The sequence below is a fragment of the Anser brachyrhynchus genome (genome assembly GCF_964034855.1).
Source record: "Anser brachyrhynchus genome assembly, chromosome: 1".
Taxonomy (NCBI): Eukaryota; Metazoa; Chordata; class Aves; order Anseriformes; family Anatidae; genus Anser; species Anser brachyrhynchus.
In genome coordinates this window covers 12,211,171-12,229,847 of record NC_137694.1, presented here as the reverse complement: position 1 = coordinate 12,229,847, position 18,677 = coordinate 12,211,171, and the positions used below count along the sequence as shown (strand labels likewise).

Below are 18,677 nucleotides of genomic sequence, written 5' to 3'. Positions count from 1 at the left end.
CCTAGAATAACAAAATGTGAACAAGTCCATAAAGGAAAAAATCCTAAAATTTTCTTGGGTTCAATGCTGATGTGAATATAATGAGAGACACTTCTCAGAAGAAAAATAAGTTTAATTAAAAAAAAAAAAAGTAAAAGAGGGAATAGACCAATGACAGCAACATCTCTGACAGAGCAGTGTTAAAATTTCCTAATTGGTCAAGAACATACCAAAACAATAAAAGCAGGAGGTAAGCAAAAGATTACGGCTAATCTGAGAAATGTATAGTTACTAGAAAGTATAGAAACTATAGTTGTAGAAAGTTACTACTCCACAAGGATCTGCCCTAGTATTAAATTATGTTGCAGCTCTAGATTACATTTCTGCTACAAGTAAAGTAGAAAAAAACTCAGACAATACTTTATCTGCATTACAACTCATTCCAAGTCAAGCCCTTTGTTATGCCTAAATGAGCAATGGACAGGCCATCACTGCTCTCTGACAGCACTTCCCTAGGCTGGTCTAATAATTAAAAATAAATCCAACAGTACCATGACACTATTTACACAGTATTAGTCACTGAAAAAGCTATGGTGACTGCTTTCTTTCCTTTTAATATTACACTTTAAAATGTAGGCTTGCAACATCTGTGGAATCTTGTCATGGGAGAAAATACGTAGCCAAGACATCATGGGAAGCACCCACCTGCAGAACCACCCAGAACACCGGGCTGGCAAACTAGTGGTACCACAGATGTATTTGAATACCAAGGAAACACAGTTACTTCCAAATCTGTTGGTACTAAACTTAGAGCCAAGGACTAGCTTTTTCTGATGGCGTCCTGAGGGCATATTCTCTCCTCTGAACTTTCCTACAACATTTTCACCAGTCCCTGATGACCTACCAATGCCTGAACTCCATCACCTACAAAGTAGGACTCCTAAAACCTAGAGGGAGAGCTAATGGTACTTTATGCAGCATTAAACAAGGCAGTTTGAAAAGAAAAAAAAAAAGAATCCGAGGTTGAGGCAATGCTTATTACATTAATGTCTGTTCCCCTGTGGTTCCTTAGCCATTGTTTGGCCACACTCTTTCCTTCTTCTCATCACAAGGTTCAAAGCAATTTTTGAAGGGAGTCTAAAGGTCACATGAAAAATATCACATTCAAAATACAGAGCATATGATGTTATATTTCTCTAGGGCCTCTGCATCTCTTTCTTCTGGGACGCTGTATCTTTAATTCATTTTTCTTCTACATGGTGAGAATGAGCACACAGGAAGGTTTGGGCTGGTTTTCTTAATACAGATTTTCACTCTGTAATGATAAACATATTTCAGGTGTTCTAATTCATTAAATCCAAGCTATTTTCAAACAAACTAAAGCAAACAGGGGGAACTGTAAGCAGCTAAAATATCAACATCACTTTCAACACAAACAAAAATACTGATATCAGCAAACCTAACCCACTCATTTCCTGACTTACTTTTTTTTTTTTTTTTTTCAAAGTAACAACACATCACATAGCCTAAATTTTGCTCCCAGGTTGGTGTTTAAAGAATATATCCTTTTAAGACTCCTTATCCTTCACCTACTTCTCCCTCTCTACTCATTTCTTTACTCTCAGGACAGGAGCTAATGAGACCCAGCTGACCTGGCTGCCCAGGGAGGCAACAGATTTTCCCCCTCTCTCATGCCCTTCCCCTGCAGAAACCCGACACACCACTGCAGGCATCACAGAGGGTTCACTGGCAATTCTCTCCTGCCTTCTCTTCTCCCAGCAAGCAACACCATGGCTGCACAGATCAAGACAACAGGTGAAAAAATTATTATTATATGACTGTGAATCCACCCACCACCTTTCAAAGTACAAATCTACACATCCAGTGATAGATTTAAATGTAAACAAAAGGCCTGTGGCGATGTTTTATAGGTATTTAGGAAAGAATTGTGGTTGAAGAAGAAAGGAAAACTACATGGATAGCAAATTTTTTCCATCACTGTACTACTTCCATACACAGAAAGTTAGAGATGGGTGTTTGCTTTTCATTCACCATTACTCTTCTTACCTAAAAATAGCAACTGTCGGAAGCAGCAAGGACCTGCGTAACTGAACCAAGAGTAAAGTTTCAGAAGACACCAAGCTGTGAGGAGCCACCAGTATCCTGATGAGCAAAACTAAATCTTGACAAGTTGGAAATACAGTTTAAAAAAAAAAAAAAAGAGGGAAAAGTGAGAGAGAGAAAATGTGCTATACAATATGATCACTTAGAGAAGACTCTAAGGAGGAAAATGAACAGGAATGAAGAACAGTGTACCTTAGATATTCTCCCAAGGATGAGGAACAACTGATTTGGTAATACAAAAGAAGCCATGGATCCACCATCCACTAGCTGAATATAAGTCAATGGTTTCAGGCTCTTGTAGAAAGGGCAAACATCCTACGAGGCGAATAGCATCGGATATACCTCTTTTCAGTCCATTCAGCCCAGGTAAATAATCACAATTGGACTGCTGCGATCAACTACAGTCAGATTCTGACACAGCACATTAACTCCTTAGGGACTCGAAAGAATAACTTTTCCTCCCTGCCAAATAAATACATGCACTTCAAGGGTTGGGGTCTGAGAGACTCCATCTCAGAGACTTGAAAAGCTTCCAAGTTAAAAAGGCTTAGATAGGGGGCTGCCCTTAGGAAAGTCCTTTTTTGAAAATTTTCTCTCTACTTCAAAAATGCAACTCTATATTCTTGTAGCAGTCTCTCTGCAGGCTCACAGAAAGCATGACTAGTGGATGTCCATCAAGAAAGATGTCAGCCACTGGAGGAGTCCACACAGCAGCAATAAGACAAAAGAAAAGGATAGGGGAAAACAAACACACAAACAAACAAACCACAATCAGGATAGTTTACTCTAAAAATAAGATGAGTAATGAGGACATTGTACAAGCAAACAGTCTTCAAGTACTCAAAACACTGCTGCCAACAGTAGGAAAGAAATGTTTTCTACAGATTGTTAGCAAATGATAGAACCAACATCTAAGAATGATTAACACAAGGTGAGATTACAAAAAACTGACTTGAAAAATTTCTCTGATGTGAGCCAAACAGCACAGTGTAGCTGTTTTCGAATTCATTTTGGTCCTCTCTCCCAGACTCTCTCTGAACATTCATCATGGATACAAGTTTTATTTTCATCATTGTTTTTGTTGTGTGTGTGTTTTTTTTTTCTTTTTAAATTATTAATACTATTTTTGATATTTTTTCATGATCAGAAAAGCTCTTACACAACACCACTGAGGCTTGAAAGGCAAAGTAAGAACTTGATGTATTGACTTTCAGAAATGTACAGTTAAGATTATCCACCATTAATTTTTCACATTTTGGTATTAGCTGTATTTTATTTCTTGGTGGAAATGTCACAACATTTATAAAACAAAGAAATCAAGAAAAAGCATGCCCATTTTGTTCACATCTTTGTCATACTTCTACCATGGTTCATGTTTTATTTGTGGTCAGGACTTCTAAATAATACTTGAAGTCCAGCCCCACCCTCCTCCCCCCTTCCCCAAGTATTTCTTATGTATAAATGGATTTTCCTATATCTTAATTCATGCTTGGTGTTTCTTGTCCTGTCACTACGTGTTCCTGAGCAGAATCTGGCTTCTCTTTTTATACACAGATATGATTCCCCTGATTCCTCCTCAGTGGATTTCTAGCTCTAAGAGGAGCATATAAATTCCTACTTTCAAGAGGGATGTTATGGAGATCAATTCTAGTCAATGGATGAGGTCAGGGCCAGCACTTAGCTGGTTCCATCTATTCCAAAGAATCAAAGTACATAAGTGGCATACTGCAGTAAAAATAAAGCACTTTTTCGGTCCCAGAATATTAGGAAAATACAACTGGTTTAACCTTATGGTTCACTTCAGGCTGGCAGGTATAGTTTCACATCACAAAATGTATATGCAGGTAATCAGCAGTGGTTATGAACATTATATAGCAACAACACTGTAGATGAACACAAAAGAACATAGGAAGTTCACTAAGGATGCTTCTGCTAATCTCAAATGCTACTCTTAGTGAAATTACTGGTAAAATACACACTAACTTCACTGGGACCAAAATTTGGACTTAAGCCAGGCAGCTGAGAATAGTGAAGAGTAGGAGGGAAAGTTCAGATCCAAGAGCCTGGACTTCACAGTAACATCGTCGTGTTCTTACATCTCTGCTCCAAAGGTGCTGCAATGAATCCACTGGAAAGTGGACTGGTACCTGTCTTCTTGTGGCCAATGGCTCCATGGTCCAGGGGGAGATCAGTGACAAGTGGTGCTCCTTGGGGGCTGGTATTGAGACTGGCACTATTTTACATCTTTGTTGGTCACACGGACAGTGGGATCAAGTGCACCCTCATCAAGTTTGCTGATGACACCAAGCTGTGTGGTGCAGTCGACATGCTGGAGGGGAGGGACGCCATCCAGAGGGACCTGGACTGGCCTGAGAGGTGGGCCTGTGTGAACCTCATGAAGTTCAACAAGGCCAAGTGCAAGGTCCTGCATCTGGGCTGGGGCAATCCCAAGCACAAATACAGGCTGGATGGATCTCCTCAGCGACCCTGAGGAGAAGGACCTGGAGGTGTTGGTTGACAAGAATCTCAACATGATCCAGCAATGTGTGCTTGCAGCCCAGAAAGCCAACTGGATTCTGGGCTGCATCAACAGAAGCATGGCCAGCAGGGCGAGGGAGGTGATTGTGCCCCTCTGCACTGCTCTCATGAGACCCCACCTGGAGCCCTGCGTTCAGTTCTGGGTGTATTAGAATGAGTCCAGAGGAGGGCCACGAGGATAATTCAGAGGGCTGGAGCACCTCTCCTGTGAAGACAGGTTGAGGGAATTGGGGTTGTTCAGCCTGGGGAAGAGAAGGCTCCAGGGAGACCTTATAGAGGCCTTCCAGTACCTAAAGGGGGACTACAGGAAAGCTGGGGAGGGACTCTTTTTCAGGGGTGCAGTGATAGGACAAGGGGGAATGGCTTTAAAGTGAAAGAGGGTAGGCTTAGATCAGATATTAGGAAGAAATTCTTTACTCCGAGGGTGGTGAGGCACTGGACCAGGTTGCCCAGAGAAGCTGTGGATGCCCCACCCCTGAAAGTTTTCAAAGACAGGTTGGATGGGGCCTTGGGCAAGCTGGTCTAGGGACATCTTATGGCACAGGGTTGGAACTGGATGATTTTTAAGGTCCTGTCCAACCCAAACCGTTCTGTGATTCTTTCCTGTTTCTTCAATGTCAGGATGTTTTATGGATATTCACTCCAAGCATCCTATAGCCCATCTTCCTTCCTTAACTTTGCAAAAGATTCCTCACCCTTGCCAGTATCTACAGTCTCCTGAAATATCTGTGTATGGGGGAGCAAGATTTCCTTTCAAAGAATAATGAAAGCAGTGAATTTCAGTTTGTCTGCTAAGTCTGTCTGGGATACATATCCAGCCTGCTCTTTCAGGGCAATGGATCTGATGATGAATAGGTTTCCAAAAGTTTAATAAAAATCCCTTTTCTAATATCCTAAATCACCTGGAGGCACTGAGACTGATAAACTGAGCTTAGTTTGTGATTATGAGACTCTGTCTTGATTTGGCAACATCCTTTGCCTGTGGTCAGGTTGTTAATTCTGACCATCCTACTTCGTAACTGAAAGCTATCCCAAACAGAACTGTCATTATACTTGGACTCAAAAAACTAAAGAATGCTCTGAAAATGTTTTCATGTTGTTGTTTTAAAGCTATTATCAAAGACGAAGTAGACATTGCAGGTTACCTGCTGCGGAAGTTTTAAACTGAAGCTCTTTGCTGCCCTCTGTAGATACAAACAAAAATGGAAAAATCAGGACACCGACAATTTAACTGCATTTCATTTCTGACTTTTATGCCCTGATTTATTCATTAAAGGGCATGCAATATTACATTGTTTTTACTACATTAAATAATCTCAAGAACTAGATCCCACCTTCCCCTCTGCAACAGAGGCATTTACCTAAGTCTGGTTGTCTACGATCTAATACTGAGTTCAGGCAGAAGAGCATCAAATCTCTGGGTGTAATGAGCTGTAAAAAGAAAAGTCCATGAACAAATCCACACCTGAGATCTTCTCTCTCAGTCTTTTTTTTCTAATGCTCTCAGCATTAAGTATTAAAATGTGCACTTTGGAAAAGGCAAAGGAACTTGCAAGAAATAAAGGACAGTTGAAAAGTTTTCCTGAAAATATTCTTCTCCATACACACCCTTCTCCTTTTTACTTTAATCCTAGGGCTGACAGCAACTCCCTTCATTGCCTTGGGCAAATAAAATACTCACTGTATCATTGGGGTGTAGTGGAATTATCATTTGTAAGGCACTTTGAAGCTGGAAAGTGCTAAGCATTATTATTATTTCAGATGAAAGGCCTCTTGAAGGAAATATGCAAAACTACTCTTATCTTAAAACTTAACATAAAATTCTGAAATCCTGTAGGAATAAGCACTTTATAGACGGCCTTTCAGTGTAACTGTTCTGGTCTTTGTGAAAACCACTTTTCTACAACTCAAACTGTATGCAAATAACTGTTGAAGTGATCAAATGGTGATAAAAACATATTTTCATTTTTTCCCTAAATCACACACAGTTCCTGGATAGGATAAAAAATAAATTAAAATCTCCCATACATATAAGAAACACCTACCACAGCAAGAACTAAGTCACAGGAAACATCAGTGAATATTTAACAACATCACCGATAATTTATTAAAATATAGAAATACCAACCAAGTAGACACTGAAGCACTATGGCAACTTTCTGTGGGACTATTTGTGAGACTAAATCCTCTGTATGGCCAGCACTGATATTATATGCTGGACAGCACGCAATCTGGTTTCTGTTCCCAGTTTGGGTGCAATCATCTCTGGCAGCCTTGACCACGCTACCTCTGGATCTGCAATTCCACGTTCCACAGCTAAAGTGAGACAGCAATAGCAGAATATTTCTACTGATGCACAGTGTATTCAACAGAACAACACCATGTAACTCTTTACAACATTTGGGAGTAGGAACCCCAAAAGTTTTCAGGCAGAAAAGCAGTACTTCTCTGCTCTCAAAAGTAAAATACTATTGCTATTTGTAGATCCTTTTCAATTTAATTCATAGCTTATCTTCTTCCTCAGCTGAATAGTTGCTCGGTTTTGTAGAACGTGTAAACAGCTTTAGCTAGTTGCACTGTAGCAAGAATAACACTTTTCCCAATAGTAATTTTTGACTTAATGCATAGGAGCCCTTCCACAATACAAATACAAATATCCTACAGCACTACCAGGATTTTCCAAGTCAGAACTCCCAGATGTACTGGATATCTTTTCTCTCTGCCATCTACACAAGAACTTCTCAAATAAGTATTTTCTAGATGTTTATTAGGCAAAAGAAGACCTTCAATATTTCTAGAAATAGTTTCATTACTGTTCCTTTCTGATTACTTGAAGCTTAAGCAGGGCAGCACCTGAAACCTAGGCACTGCAGCCTGCTGCTGTAGAAGAAGAAGAACTCTAGTGGGACAAACAATCAAGAGCTGGCTATGCCATTGCAATTCTTAAGATTTATTTCTTTGTGATTGCACTGTAGTTATAATGTAACAACAATGAAATACAGCACCAAGACACACAAAGCTCTTTTATCTTTAAGGAACAAATTAAGGAGAAGTGCCTATACAGCAAAAGCTCTACCGAGCTTCCCCACGCTGTTGCGACAGAGCGAATTTCCTATTTATCTAAGAGGTTTTAATAGGCAGCAACTATTGCAATAAAATCCTAAAACTCTCCAAAATATCATCCTTTTTTTGGAAAAATTAGGGAATAGATTTGGTCACACACTGATTCAGAGAGGACCTAAAAACCCTGAGAATATGAGAGATAAGGAATGTAACTTTCCATTACCACAATGTTCCAATACTGTCACAGGAGTGAAAATTTGATTTGAAAATACAAAAATGGTCTTTCTGAAGTGGTATTTTTCAGTAAGGCTCAAAGGCTCTTTTAGTTCTACAGTGCAAAATAAATCCTTATTATAAAATAGCCCAAATTATACAATTATTATTTTTATCATGACAAAACTCTTCAACTTTAATCAAAGACTATTTTTTTTCCAACCCCAAATATTTCAGCCTTAACAAACAAGGATGATCTCTTTTTTTCCCCTTTAAAGATTACATATACTCATACAAAATATTTCATTTTCTCATGACAGAATTTTACAGTACAGAATATCTCCAACAGAGCTTCTGGCCAGCCATAACAATAATAGTAGAAATGAAATCGTGGCATAATAAAAACACTAGAGAATTGCTTATAATGTTTTATAAGCTTCCGCTGGAAGAGTTGTCAACCATTATCACCTCAACACATCTTCTTAAGCAGTATTAACTAGCTAAAACTTGATATGTGTTAAAACAAGCAAAGACTTTTACAGAAGAATTCATCCAAGAGGTTCATCACTTTTACATAGGATCAGCAGCATGGGTTATCTTTATCTGCTTTTTTCAAAGCAGAGCTTTCTGCAGACTCACTCTCTTTTTAACCAGGTCTGCAAAAGAATATGCTCTTCAAGCTGAAGGATTTTTTAATAGAAGGCAATGTGGAAGACGAGCAAAACTAGAAGAAACACTTAAGCAGAAAATTCAACACATCCAGTAGTTTCCAGCTAGACAGGGAACATGCAATTTTCCAATGGCTTTTTGTTCAGTTACAGATTTTGCATGTAATTTCACACAAGAATTTTTTCTGGATTTCCCGCTTTTCCAAGTAATTGTCAACTCTAATCACCAACAGTCAAGATAGTGACTGGTTTGGATTATGTTATGTACAATGTGAATCAGACAATTGTAAAAATTACAGTTAAATAGATTCATCTACCTAAAGTCTAAGTTTGTAAAATAGGAATTCACTTCTCAATAAAATCTGAATAGTGGTAGGAACACGCAAGTAAATAGGCAATTTTTTTTTTATTTTCATTTTTTTTTTTCATTTTCAGATCTCTTTCTATTTTTAGTATAGGATGAGACAGGAAGAACATCTCAGTATTGCTCCCATTCAATAGGGATATAAGGATGGACATTTCTTCATTGTTGGCTATAGGGCTGGCTACATTTCCTGATCTGGCATGCCAAATAAAATCCCCAATCAAGGGACTATTTTGCCAACAACTGGTAAAAATACTTTAGTCCTTTTTTATCTCTTGGACGTAGAAATTTATCCTATCCATATGGGTTAATTCCATATATATTAGAAAGTCGAATGGACATAAGCAGATGCTCTCAAGGCATCCGATTCACATGGCTTGAAAATTGCATGTGGCTCCAAGGTCTCTCCTTTAAGGTTCCCAATATTGTTAATGTAGAAAAGTTTCAGTCACATGAAATGTTAAGCTCATATAGAACAGACCACCAGGCTAGGTGTTATCAATTAACTATTTTACTTGCACAAATTCAGTCTGGTGGCACTGACAAATAAAAGAACACATATGCAGGGTACAAAGTAATTCAGACGTGCTCTTATGCAGACAGCTGGATGTTTTTCTGACAACAGCGTTTTTAATGACATATAACTGCGTTCTATACATGTCACTCACTGTTCCCCCATCATTGCTTAATAACCCATGACCAGATGAAGTAGAAAGGAGGAGGAACCACTTGAACATCTGGCATATGAGCTCAGAAGGTGGTGAGAACAAATGGCTATTAAATCTATTTCTGGAACAACAGTACTTTTTCAAGAAACTTTAGACTGTTGTAGCCTTCATCATAGCACCAGGAAAACAGCCACAGAGCACAAACACAGAGCACTGACACTTTCAGTCCGGTGTACCCTCAGTGCGATGGGCATGCTGGCAGCAAACTGTCCCAATTACAAGTCCATCTGAAGAAGAAAACATGCACCTACATCTATCTTACCATACAGGCTTCAGAATTGTCTAGTGCTATACTGAAAGATGGCAATCTGCTTAGGAGAGTGAGTTATATTATTTGACGCTTGGATTTTTTCTTTGGTTTCTGAACAGACAGAATTTCTAAAGTCTTAATGTCATGTGAGTCTATCTTTAGCGTATGTGACCTTAAGACTTAGTCCTGTGCACAAGACAGAATCCTGCAGAGTTCAGCAGACTTTTCCTTAAACTGCCTTTGCTTTGAACTGCATTGCTCCTGGCAGCTGTACAGGGGAGCACAAACAGCTTTCTGCCCCCTCGCACTGCTGGGCCAGTTACTCGCTGCACATGCCAAAGGGCTGGTCCCTCTTTTTACAAGCCTATCTCAGAGTAGTTACATAATCCCTCTATTATAAATATTTTCTAAAGGATAAATATACTCATTGGATGTATAAAAGATTCATTATAAAAGACATTTTTCTTAAGGAATGTTCTTGCTGGGTGCTACTACTGAGACTGGAGAGAGATAATGCTGATTAACACAGTTCACTCACTGTTGTATACAATATTAAAATATGAAACTCTCCTGCCAAAGACTTAACATCCACAATTGTTTTTTTTCTAAACATCTGGGATACCACTGAACTTGGGAACATAGTAAGCTTGAAGAAAAACTACAAAACTTACTAAAACTATGATCACAGTAAGATCAACATCATACTGTTTCTCAACAGTGCCTGACGCTCATTGCCTTCCCACAAAAAAAAAAAAAAAAAAAAAAAAAAGTGGTTAGAGCCTTTTAAAACAAGATTTCTCCTCACTTGCAACATTAGCTGTACCAGCCTATCAGGTGCTCTTCAGTATGGGGTTTGATCTTACTTTGAAACCAGCATAGGAGTACTTATATCATCATTATGAAACTGTACACTCACACAGACACACAGAGAAATCTAATTTGTTAAATTCTTGTGGGAATCAGATAAACCAGTCTGAGTTGAAAATACAATCTTTCAGGCTTTCATTTTCTATTAATTTCAAGCTTTTCTAGGTTGATTACTCAAACAAGGAAAGGAAATAGAATGTTTTTTTCATGCTTTATAATATTTCCAAGGGAAAATACTCAATTTCTCCTGAAATTTTTTATTAAATATTTTATCTTAGAAAATAATAATTGTGAAAATATTAAGCTCCCTCTGAAAAAAAATCAGAAAAGATGATATTTAGATATTTAGCATATGCTTGGCACAGCCATGGAATGCATTATAAAGTAAGATTAAACAGGGCAATTCTTACTGCAGTGATAAAAAATGATTTGCTGTATCCATTGTGGTGTGGTGAATAGGGATTTACTAGCCTTTATTGCAAAGTTTAATAGATCACATGAAATACCTGGAAATTTCAACCATCAGATACCAGTTAGTCAAGGATGCAGTCCATTAAAGAAGGGCCAGACTCACCTCTCCAGTGGCTTTGCTCCATTAACTCTAATGGAGCCATGCCCAGTTGTGCTCAGTGAGTCTGTTACAATACAGCCTAACCTGATCTTTTGTTGTTTCCTTTTCCAAACTGATTTTATTAAAGCTCCAGAAAGGCAGACACTGCAAAGTGCCTACAGTGACTGCTGGAGATTCAGGAACTTCGCTTCGCTGTGGGTTTGGTTTTCCAAAGCACAGGCAGCCAGCCCAGCCCAGAGCCAGTATTGCTCAACTTTTACTCCCAAGCCTCCTGTCAATCTAGATCTAAGTTCTGCCTGTCTTTCAGCATTGTTCTCTCTGTTTCTTTAAAGCTTTCCCTGCTCTTCCTTCCTGGCTCTACTTGCTGCATGGATGTGATTCTCCCCTGGCCCTTAGTTCTACCTCTAACCACCTTCCAACCTCATTTTCAGCAAGATTCCTGCTACCTCGCTATGCTGGGTATGTGCCAAAAGCCTAAAACTTAGGTTTGACTGTAAGTATCCTGACCATTACAGTTTCATTAAGAGTAAGGCTGGAAAAATCTTCAGTATATAGCAAGAGCACTAGTAATCTCACAGTCTGAAAGACTTTTGGCACAGCTAACTCCAGCTTGATGCAATGGGATATTTTTGACCTAATAAAATAAGCACTAGCAAAGTTATGATTGCTAGGAGAGCAAAGAAATATGAAACATTTCTCTAGAAACACACTTTGCCTAAGAAGAGCTGGCTTTGAAGGAACTGCCCTTTGAAATGTTCTTCCCCCAACAGAAGTTTTGGTAGGGAACAGCCAGAACAGCGGTTTCCTCTCTGCTTTTCGAAAAGAAGGCCCCCCTTGCTTTAGAACTACATGATAATGGGACAGAATTAGATCTGAAGGAATCCCAATGGGTTAGAACATCCCTGGTCATTCTCTGAAAGCGATAAGACAGAAGAAGAAAAATGTGTTCGTTTTTGTGCGTTTGTTATATAACTTACCCAGGGGGATATAGAGTTCCCCAAGCATTCTCTGAACCTTACTATTCAGCCTCTCAGATTTTATATTCCATGTTTCTCTGGAGAAAATTAAAGGAAATCATGAAATATTTTGGACCTGACTCTGAAATTTTGAGCCTAAAGTAGCCATCAAAGCCTGCTTCTTCTATCTACTCATATTGGTGCACGTGATTTTAGAAGGTTCACATGGAGAATCATTATGACCTTGCAGGCTGCTCCTATAACCTGTATGCAGGCTGCCATGACGTAAAGCCTACTTCTTAGACATTTATCTGCTTGAACTGTTCTCTCAGGCCAATGTAGTCATTAAGATATGAAATTCCAGTGCAGTACCTTAATCAGCAAAATCCTACTGATGCTTTTGAACAGTCATTTTTAAAGCAACTATTCCTCTTAAAAATAACCCCAAACAATGGCTTCATGTAAAAAGTGCACACTGAGCATCACTTTACCCATATCATAGGGTATATTAATAATAGTTTCAGAACTAACCATAGGCTCCGTCTCTGATAATGCAATCTTGGAAAATAAATCTACATTACGTTCTTCTCTTTTGAAGACCAAATGGCATTAGCAGAGTGCTCTTACTAAAAATCTTGGGTTTGGGGTCAGTGTGACCTAGAACTGTGACTCAATATCTGAATTTGCCAGTGCAGGTGCCTTTAGGCTAAGAATTGCTCCACAACACCAGTGTTATTACAAATGCAAATAAAATTATGCACCTCTGTACATACATCAGGAAGATTGTGTAAAATATTAAGAATGGACTTAAAATTGATTAGAGCAAACACTCTGAACATAACTTTATGCCATTGACTTCTAAGAGGGAATCAATAGAATATTTTGCACAGTTAAATATCTTTTCTAATTTAAATTTTATGTTGCAGTTTCAAAACCAATTAGGCTGTGTTACAGTCTGATGATTCGCCAAATTATTCTTTTTAAAACAAAAATAGCTTTTGACTAACAGAGGCAGGGGAAGATTGCAACTACAGCATTTATTTTAATTTTTATAGTTTAGTATATCCAAGGCCCCACTTCAGTGAAACCATTTACACTTATTTGTAAATTCATATACATGAGAAGCTCCTACCAAATCATTACCTCGACTTAATGGTTTTTCCATTGACCTACCCAAGACTGGAAAGTCACTTAATGGGTGTACTTGTGCATGACAAGTTACATATATGCTCCAGTCTGTCTTCCTGCTACAAAACTGCCTAAATTAAAACAAACATACATGCATAATTTCCAGAGGAAGAAAAGAGCAGTGTCAAAATATCAGTATATAGTGGAAATAAGCCAATAGAGGTCAGCAGCACATAACATAAAATTCTTCTTAACACCAACAGTGTCAACTACACTTACCTACAGCCATTAAAAATTCTTAAATGATATTTGGTGTAAATTTTCCAGGCAAAAATTTGAATATTTCTTCCTAATGAAAAGTATTTTTGTACTTAGAAGCAATCAGTATTTTCTAACTTACAATACACATAGTAAAGCTTTATAATTTTGCTCATTGTACTTTGCTAAACTATTGTAATGTGTTATTTCTTGAATGTTGGTCATACAATGGTTAAATTCCTAGTAACATATTCAAGAATTTCATTTCAAGAGGGCTTAGACTGGAATAAATCGGAAGTAACTCTGGCCCTGCAGACTTTTATCTTCACTTTAGCAGGCAATGTTCTTTGATCAGAGAAATATAAATTTATATAAATAAAAATAAAAATATTTAATTTTTTTCAGTAAATATATGTATTTATCCATAGTTTTGATAAATGAGAATTTTTAATTAAAATTTAGCACAGCTATATTCTTCATCTGAATTTCCATCAGGCATGATTGCTTCTGCAGATAAGGTCTGGATACATACCTGAACTCTGATTTATACAAGTTCAGATATTATTATTATTATTGTTGTTGTTCTTGTTGTTGTTATTCAATACTTTTGAGGAATAACAGAATTAAAAACATATATCATAAATAAAAAGCATTCTCCTTTAATTCAACTGTAATGTCTATTTATGTCCTATAAAGAAAAAAAAATTTTGATAGATAAATCCCTTTTAATGACTATCTACTTGAGAAATATTATGTTCTAGTTGTCCAAACAAGTGGCAGCATGCAGTCTGGCAGTCATGAATTACAGCTAACTAAAGGAGTATTAAGTTTGAAAAGTAACAAAGGCAGCATGAATATCAACAGCCTAAAACAAAACCTTTTTAAAAGGCACGGAATTAATTGCTTTTTTTTTTTTTCAGCAAACAAGATTTTTTAATACTAATTTGCCACCTGCTGTCACAGAACAAGTTTTGATCATCTTATTAATGAAGTAGTCAGATATTTGACTGTACAAGTCAGAGCGTATTTTAACTTGAGGTTGGATAAGACTACAGAATGAGGCAAAATGAAAGCATTGCTTCGTATTTTATTAAATACATGGTCCCTGTACTTATTAATGTTCAGGAAATAAAGCAGGGCATGTTTATTTAAAAAGCAGGATCCAAGAGGCATTATAAGAGGTTTTTACATGGATGTTTTCTTTTCACAATAAGAAATTTATTTATTCTTTCCTCTGTATATCAGCTTATATGTAACTTTAGAATAATGAAATTCTGCAGTTTTCAGCTGATGTCATTACTTGCATTACACCCACTGATCTCCTGAATGAAAAACAGCTTTCACAGAAACAATGGCTGATGTTTCCAAAGTGGCCAAGGGAATTAATGGAATTTCTTCCATTAATTTTCCATCCACATGCTCTAGGCAGCTTTGAAATTCAAACATTTCTCTCTTTAACTTTCAGAGTGCAGAGACATAGTTGGGAAGATTATCTTCATGCTGTGTGCACATTCCTCTCATCTCCAAGGATTTAATTCACTAATAATACAGTTCTGCAGCTTGTGGCCTAAAGGTAAATTACAGACCTGACAGTGGACAATGAATCAAGATCAAAGTGACATTCGGCCTTGATCATTAATGCTTTCCTTCCATTTTACATAAAACGTACTGCCACAACTGAGTAACGAGAAAGATCATTTCCAGGTTGATTCTTCCCAGCTCAGAAACAGTAGGATATTTTAAATACCTGCAACTTCATTGACCTCATGCCTAATTTACCCTATCTTCAATCTAGAATCAGAGCCATGGTGTACAGTCTTTCTATAATGGAGCTATAATGACAGTCATTTTGAAATATATTAATAATTATGAACTGAAACCTGCAGCCCACACCCAGGTGAAAACTTGCGCTGACTTCAGAGATTGTTTTCGCTCGTAGTTTTGGTTAAGCAAAGACTGCAAGTCTGGGTACAATGGAACAAAACTTTTCATTTTAAAATTGTATATCGGCAAGAGGATTTGGCTGTACATAAAAGCATTCACCATTTTCATAAACAAGCATCCTTTGCTGATTAATAGTACTCCTGTTTCTCTGTGTTTACAGCAGTGAGTACCATAACCATTTGATCTATGCTATATTAATTCAAATAGGTGCTAAAAATAATGAAATTCAATTACAACATTCAATTTGAACTGGTTAGCCATTCTCTATCTCCAGCACTTAAAATTTATTACATCTCATTTTTTTTCAGATTTGAAGAATAACTCCATTTGCTGGTGGTGGTGGTGGGGAGGAAGAGCTTATAACTTTCCCTGGTAGCCAGCAGAGTAGAAGATATCAAAATCTATCATTGTCTGCTGTAGAATTTATCAGATCATTGGTAGGGAAGTGACAATTTTTTATTATTTTTTTTTCCCCATTGTGTTTTATTTATCCAATTGTCTTATTAAATATGAAAAGAATATTGAAGTTCTGGCTTCTTATTTATGAGGCACAGTCTCCTCTCAAAAACTGTATTACTTGTACAAACCAGTTATTGATGAAAGTAATTTCAGTGTATGTTTCAGACATTGACGAAATTGACAGAAGTATATAATCATTAAACTAACCTGTAGTGGTATTTATATAAAAGGTGACCTAATATTTACTGGATTTTGATTAAAACATTTGTGTTAAGCTTCCCAGATGATTTTGCATCATGAAGGTATATCTACTGACCAAACCAGAAGTCAAACCTCATTTGAAAAACTGAAGTACAGGATATTCTGTTTTCGTAAGAGTCCAGACCCAAGTTTTATATTTCCTCAAATAAATGCACTTTCAGTGACATTGCATTGCTTCATTAGAACATTTTTCCATGTGAAACCCACATGTGAGCAGCTCATCCAGGCATAGAGCTTAGTAAGCTTAGTTTCAAAAAAAATTAAAAATAAAATTTAAAAAATGTAAAGAAATACTTTCGAAGACATTTTACAGCCAGTTAGTTGCAGACAAGCTGGTAACTAACAAACAAGTTTGTAACTAACTGGCTATAAAATGTCTTCGAATAATATTCAAGCTTCAAGTTTGATCTTATACTAGTATAGATGAGGTAGACTTGGACCTCCATTTTTTTTTAACATAATTTTATCAAAAACTGTAGTGAACTACAAACATTTTCATTTAAAAAAAAAAAAAAAAAGCATCAGAACATCCTAAATCATTATTTGGTTATAAATTATATTGTATAAGCTCTGTTTCTCATTCTCTGCATTTTTCCCCTCATAATATAGTCAAAGCAAGTGATAAGTATTGAGGAGCTTAAAAAAGGTGAGTTTTGTTTCAGGATTTTTAGAAGTAAAATTTAAGGGAGAGGCAAACTTTATAACATGACAAAAACTGTTGGGAAGTTAGACAGAGTACTTGGTTTTGTTTGTGATTACCTTTCTATAACTGTCCTTAAAGCTTGCATTGAAAGCATTTCTTAAATTCAACACCAAACCTTTATGTTTCACAGTAAAAAAAAATCATAAACATCATAGTGTGTGCATCTGAGGGTAGAGGTCTTCCACTAAAATAATATTTTTACTAGAAGCCATTGTCAAAAAATCATGTAAAGTTTATATATATATATCCACGTCTTGATGTCTCATTCCAAAGAGTCGTTGTAATAAATTCTTATTTTCATTGACTAATTACAAGAAGTAAACTGATTTAGTTCTGCCAGAAAATATATTTCTTAGGCATGTTGTGACCTATTTCAAAACCGCTTTAAATGTTTATTTTGGCAAGTTTCATGGAAGAAATCTGCAATCTGTACAGGTCTCCTTCCATTTCAACACTTTCACTGAAAAACAGAATTTTCCAAAAGATACAAAATGCTGGTGTTCTTAATATGAACAGTTAGTTATCCAGACAGTCCAAAGAGTGACTTAGTTTTCCAGATTGCTAAGAACTCATGCCTTCCAACAAAATTAAGAAAGATTAATTTAGACTTGTTTTCCTCTGTTGTATTTTTCAATAATATAATTTAATTACCTTAATTATATTATTTTTTCTGTCAATAGAGTCTACAAACAGGAGTTATACAAAAAAGAGAATGAAAAACTGTACTACACAATCAGAAAACATTTTATAAAAAGATCAAACTAGAAAGCAATCTTACAAAGACACAGTAAAACAGCTTCATTACAGACTTTCTCAGACTATACAAATTTGTCTTGTCCTGTGATAAATTTTCACTTCCACTAGCATTTGGATGACTCATTAAGCCCAGCTTCTGCCTCATTCTATCATCACAAGGTGCTAGCTGTAGTTATAAAACTTTCTTGCTTCTTGCATGGAGGTCAGCCACTTCCCTACAGTTATCCCTTAATTCTCCCTTGACCATCCAACCCCCCTGGCCCACCAGGCCCCCCGACACACTCAACTAATTCAGAAACTCCTCAGTGGGATACCAGAGCTACCTTGAAAGGCTTCCAGAGGGACCGGGACAGACTTGAGAGGTGGGCCTGTGCGAACCTTGTGAAGTTCAACAAGGCCAAGTGCAATGCCCTGCACCTGGGCTGGGGCAATCCCAAGCACAAACACAGGCTGAACAGAGACTGGATTGAGAGCAGCTCTGAGGAGAAGGACCTGGGGTTGTTGGTTGATGAGTTCAACATGAGTCGGCAATGTGCACTTGCAGCCCAGAAAGCCAAACGTGTCCTGGGCTGCATCAACAGAAGTGTGGCCAGCAGGGCAAGAGAGGTGATTGTGCCCCTCTGCTCTGCTCTTGTGAGAGCCCACCTGAAGCCCTGCGTCCAGCTCTGGGGCCCCCAGCACAAGAAGGACATGGATGTATTAGATCAAGTCCAGAGGAGGGCCATGAGGATGTTCAAAGGGTTGGAGCACCTCTCCTGTAAGGACAGGCTGAGAGAACTGTATGCATCACCAGTGCAGATGAACTCATTAAGGAGGTCAAGATTGGAGGCAGTCTGGGCTGCAGTGA

General features: G+C 37.5%; 1 protein-coding gene across 12 annotated transcripts in view; it reads right to left on the bottom strand.

The window, feature by feature from the left end:
• Positions 1-18,677, bottom strand: part of MAGI2 (membrane associated guanylate kinase, WW and PDZ domain containing 2) — an 817,299-nt gene that overhangs the window by 616,303 nt on the left and 182,319 nt on the right. For 4 of the 12 annotated variants that reach the window (XM_080581210.1, XM_080581215.1, XM_080581216.1 and 1 more), the window contains exon 2: positions 5,787-5,825. The exons of the other annotated variants lie outside the window; for them this stretch is intronic. In XM_080581210.1, coding sequence (XP_080437336.1) covers positions 5,787-5,825 — 39 coding nt within the window. The remainder of the gene's footprint in view (positions 1-5,786; positions 5,826-18,677) is intronic. 12 annotated transcript variants of the gene reach the window in all.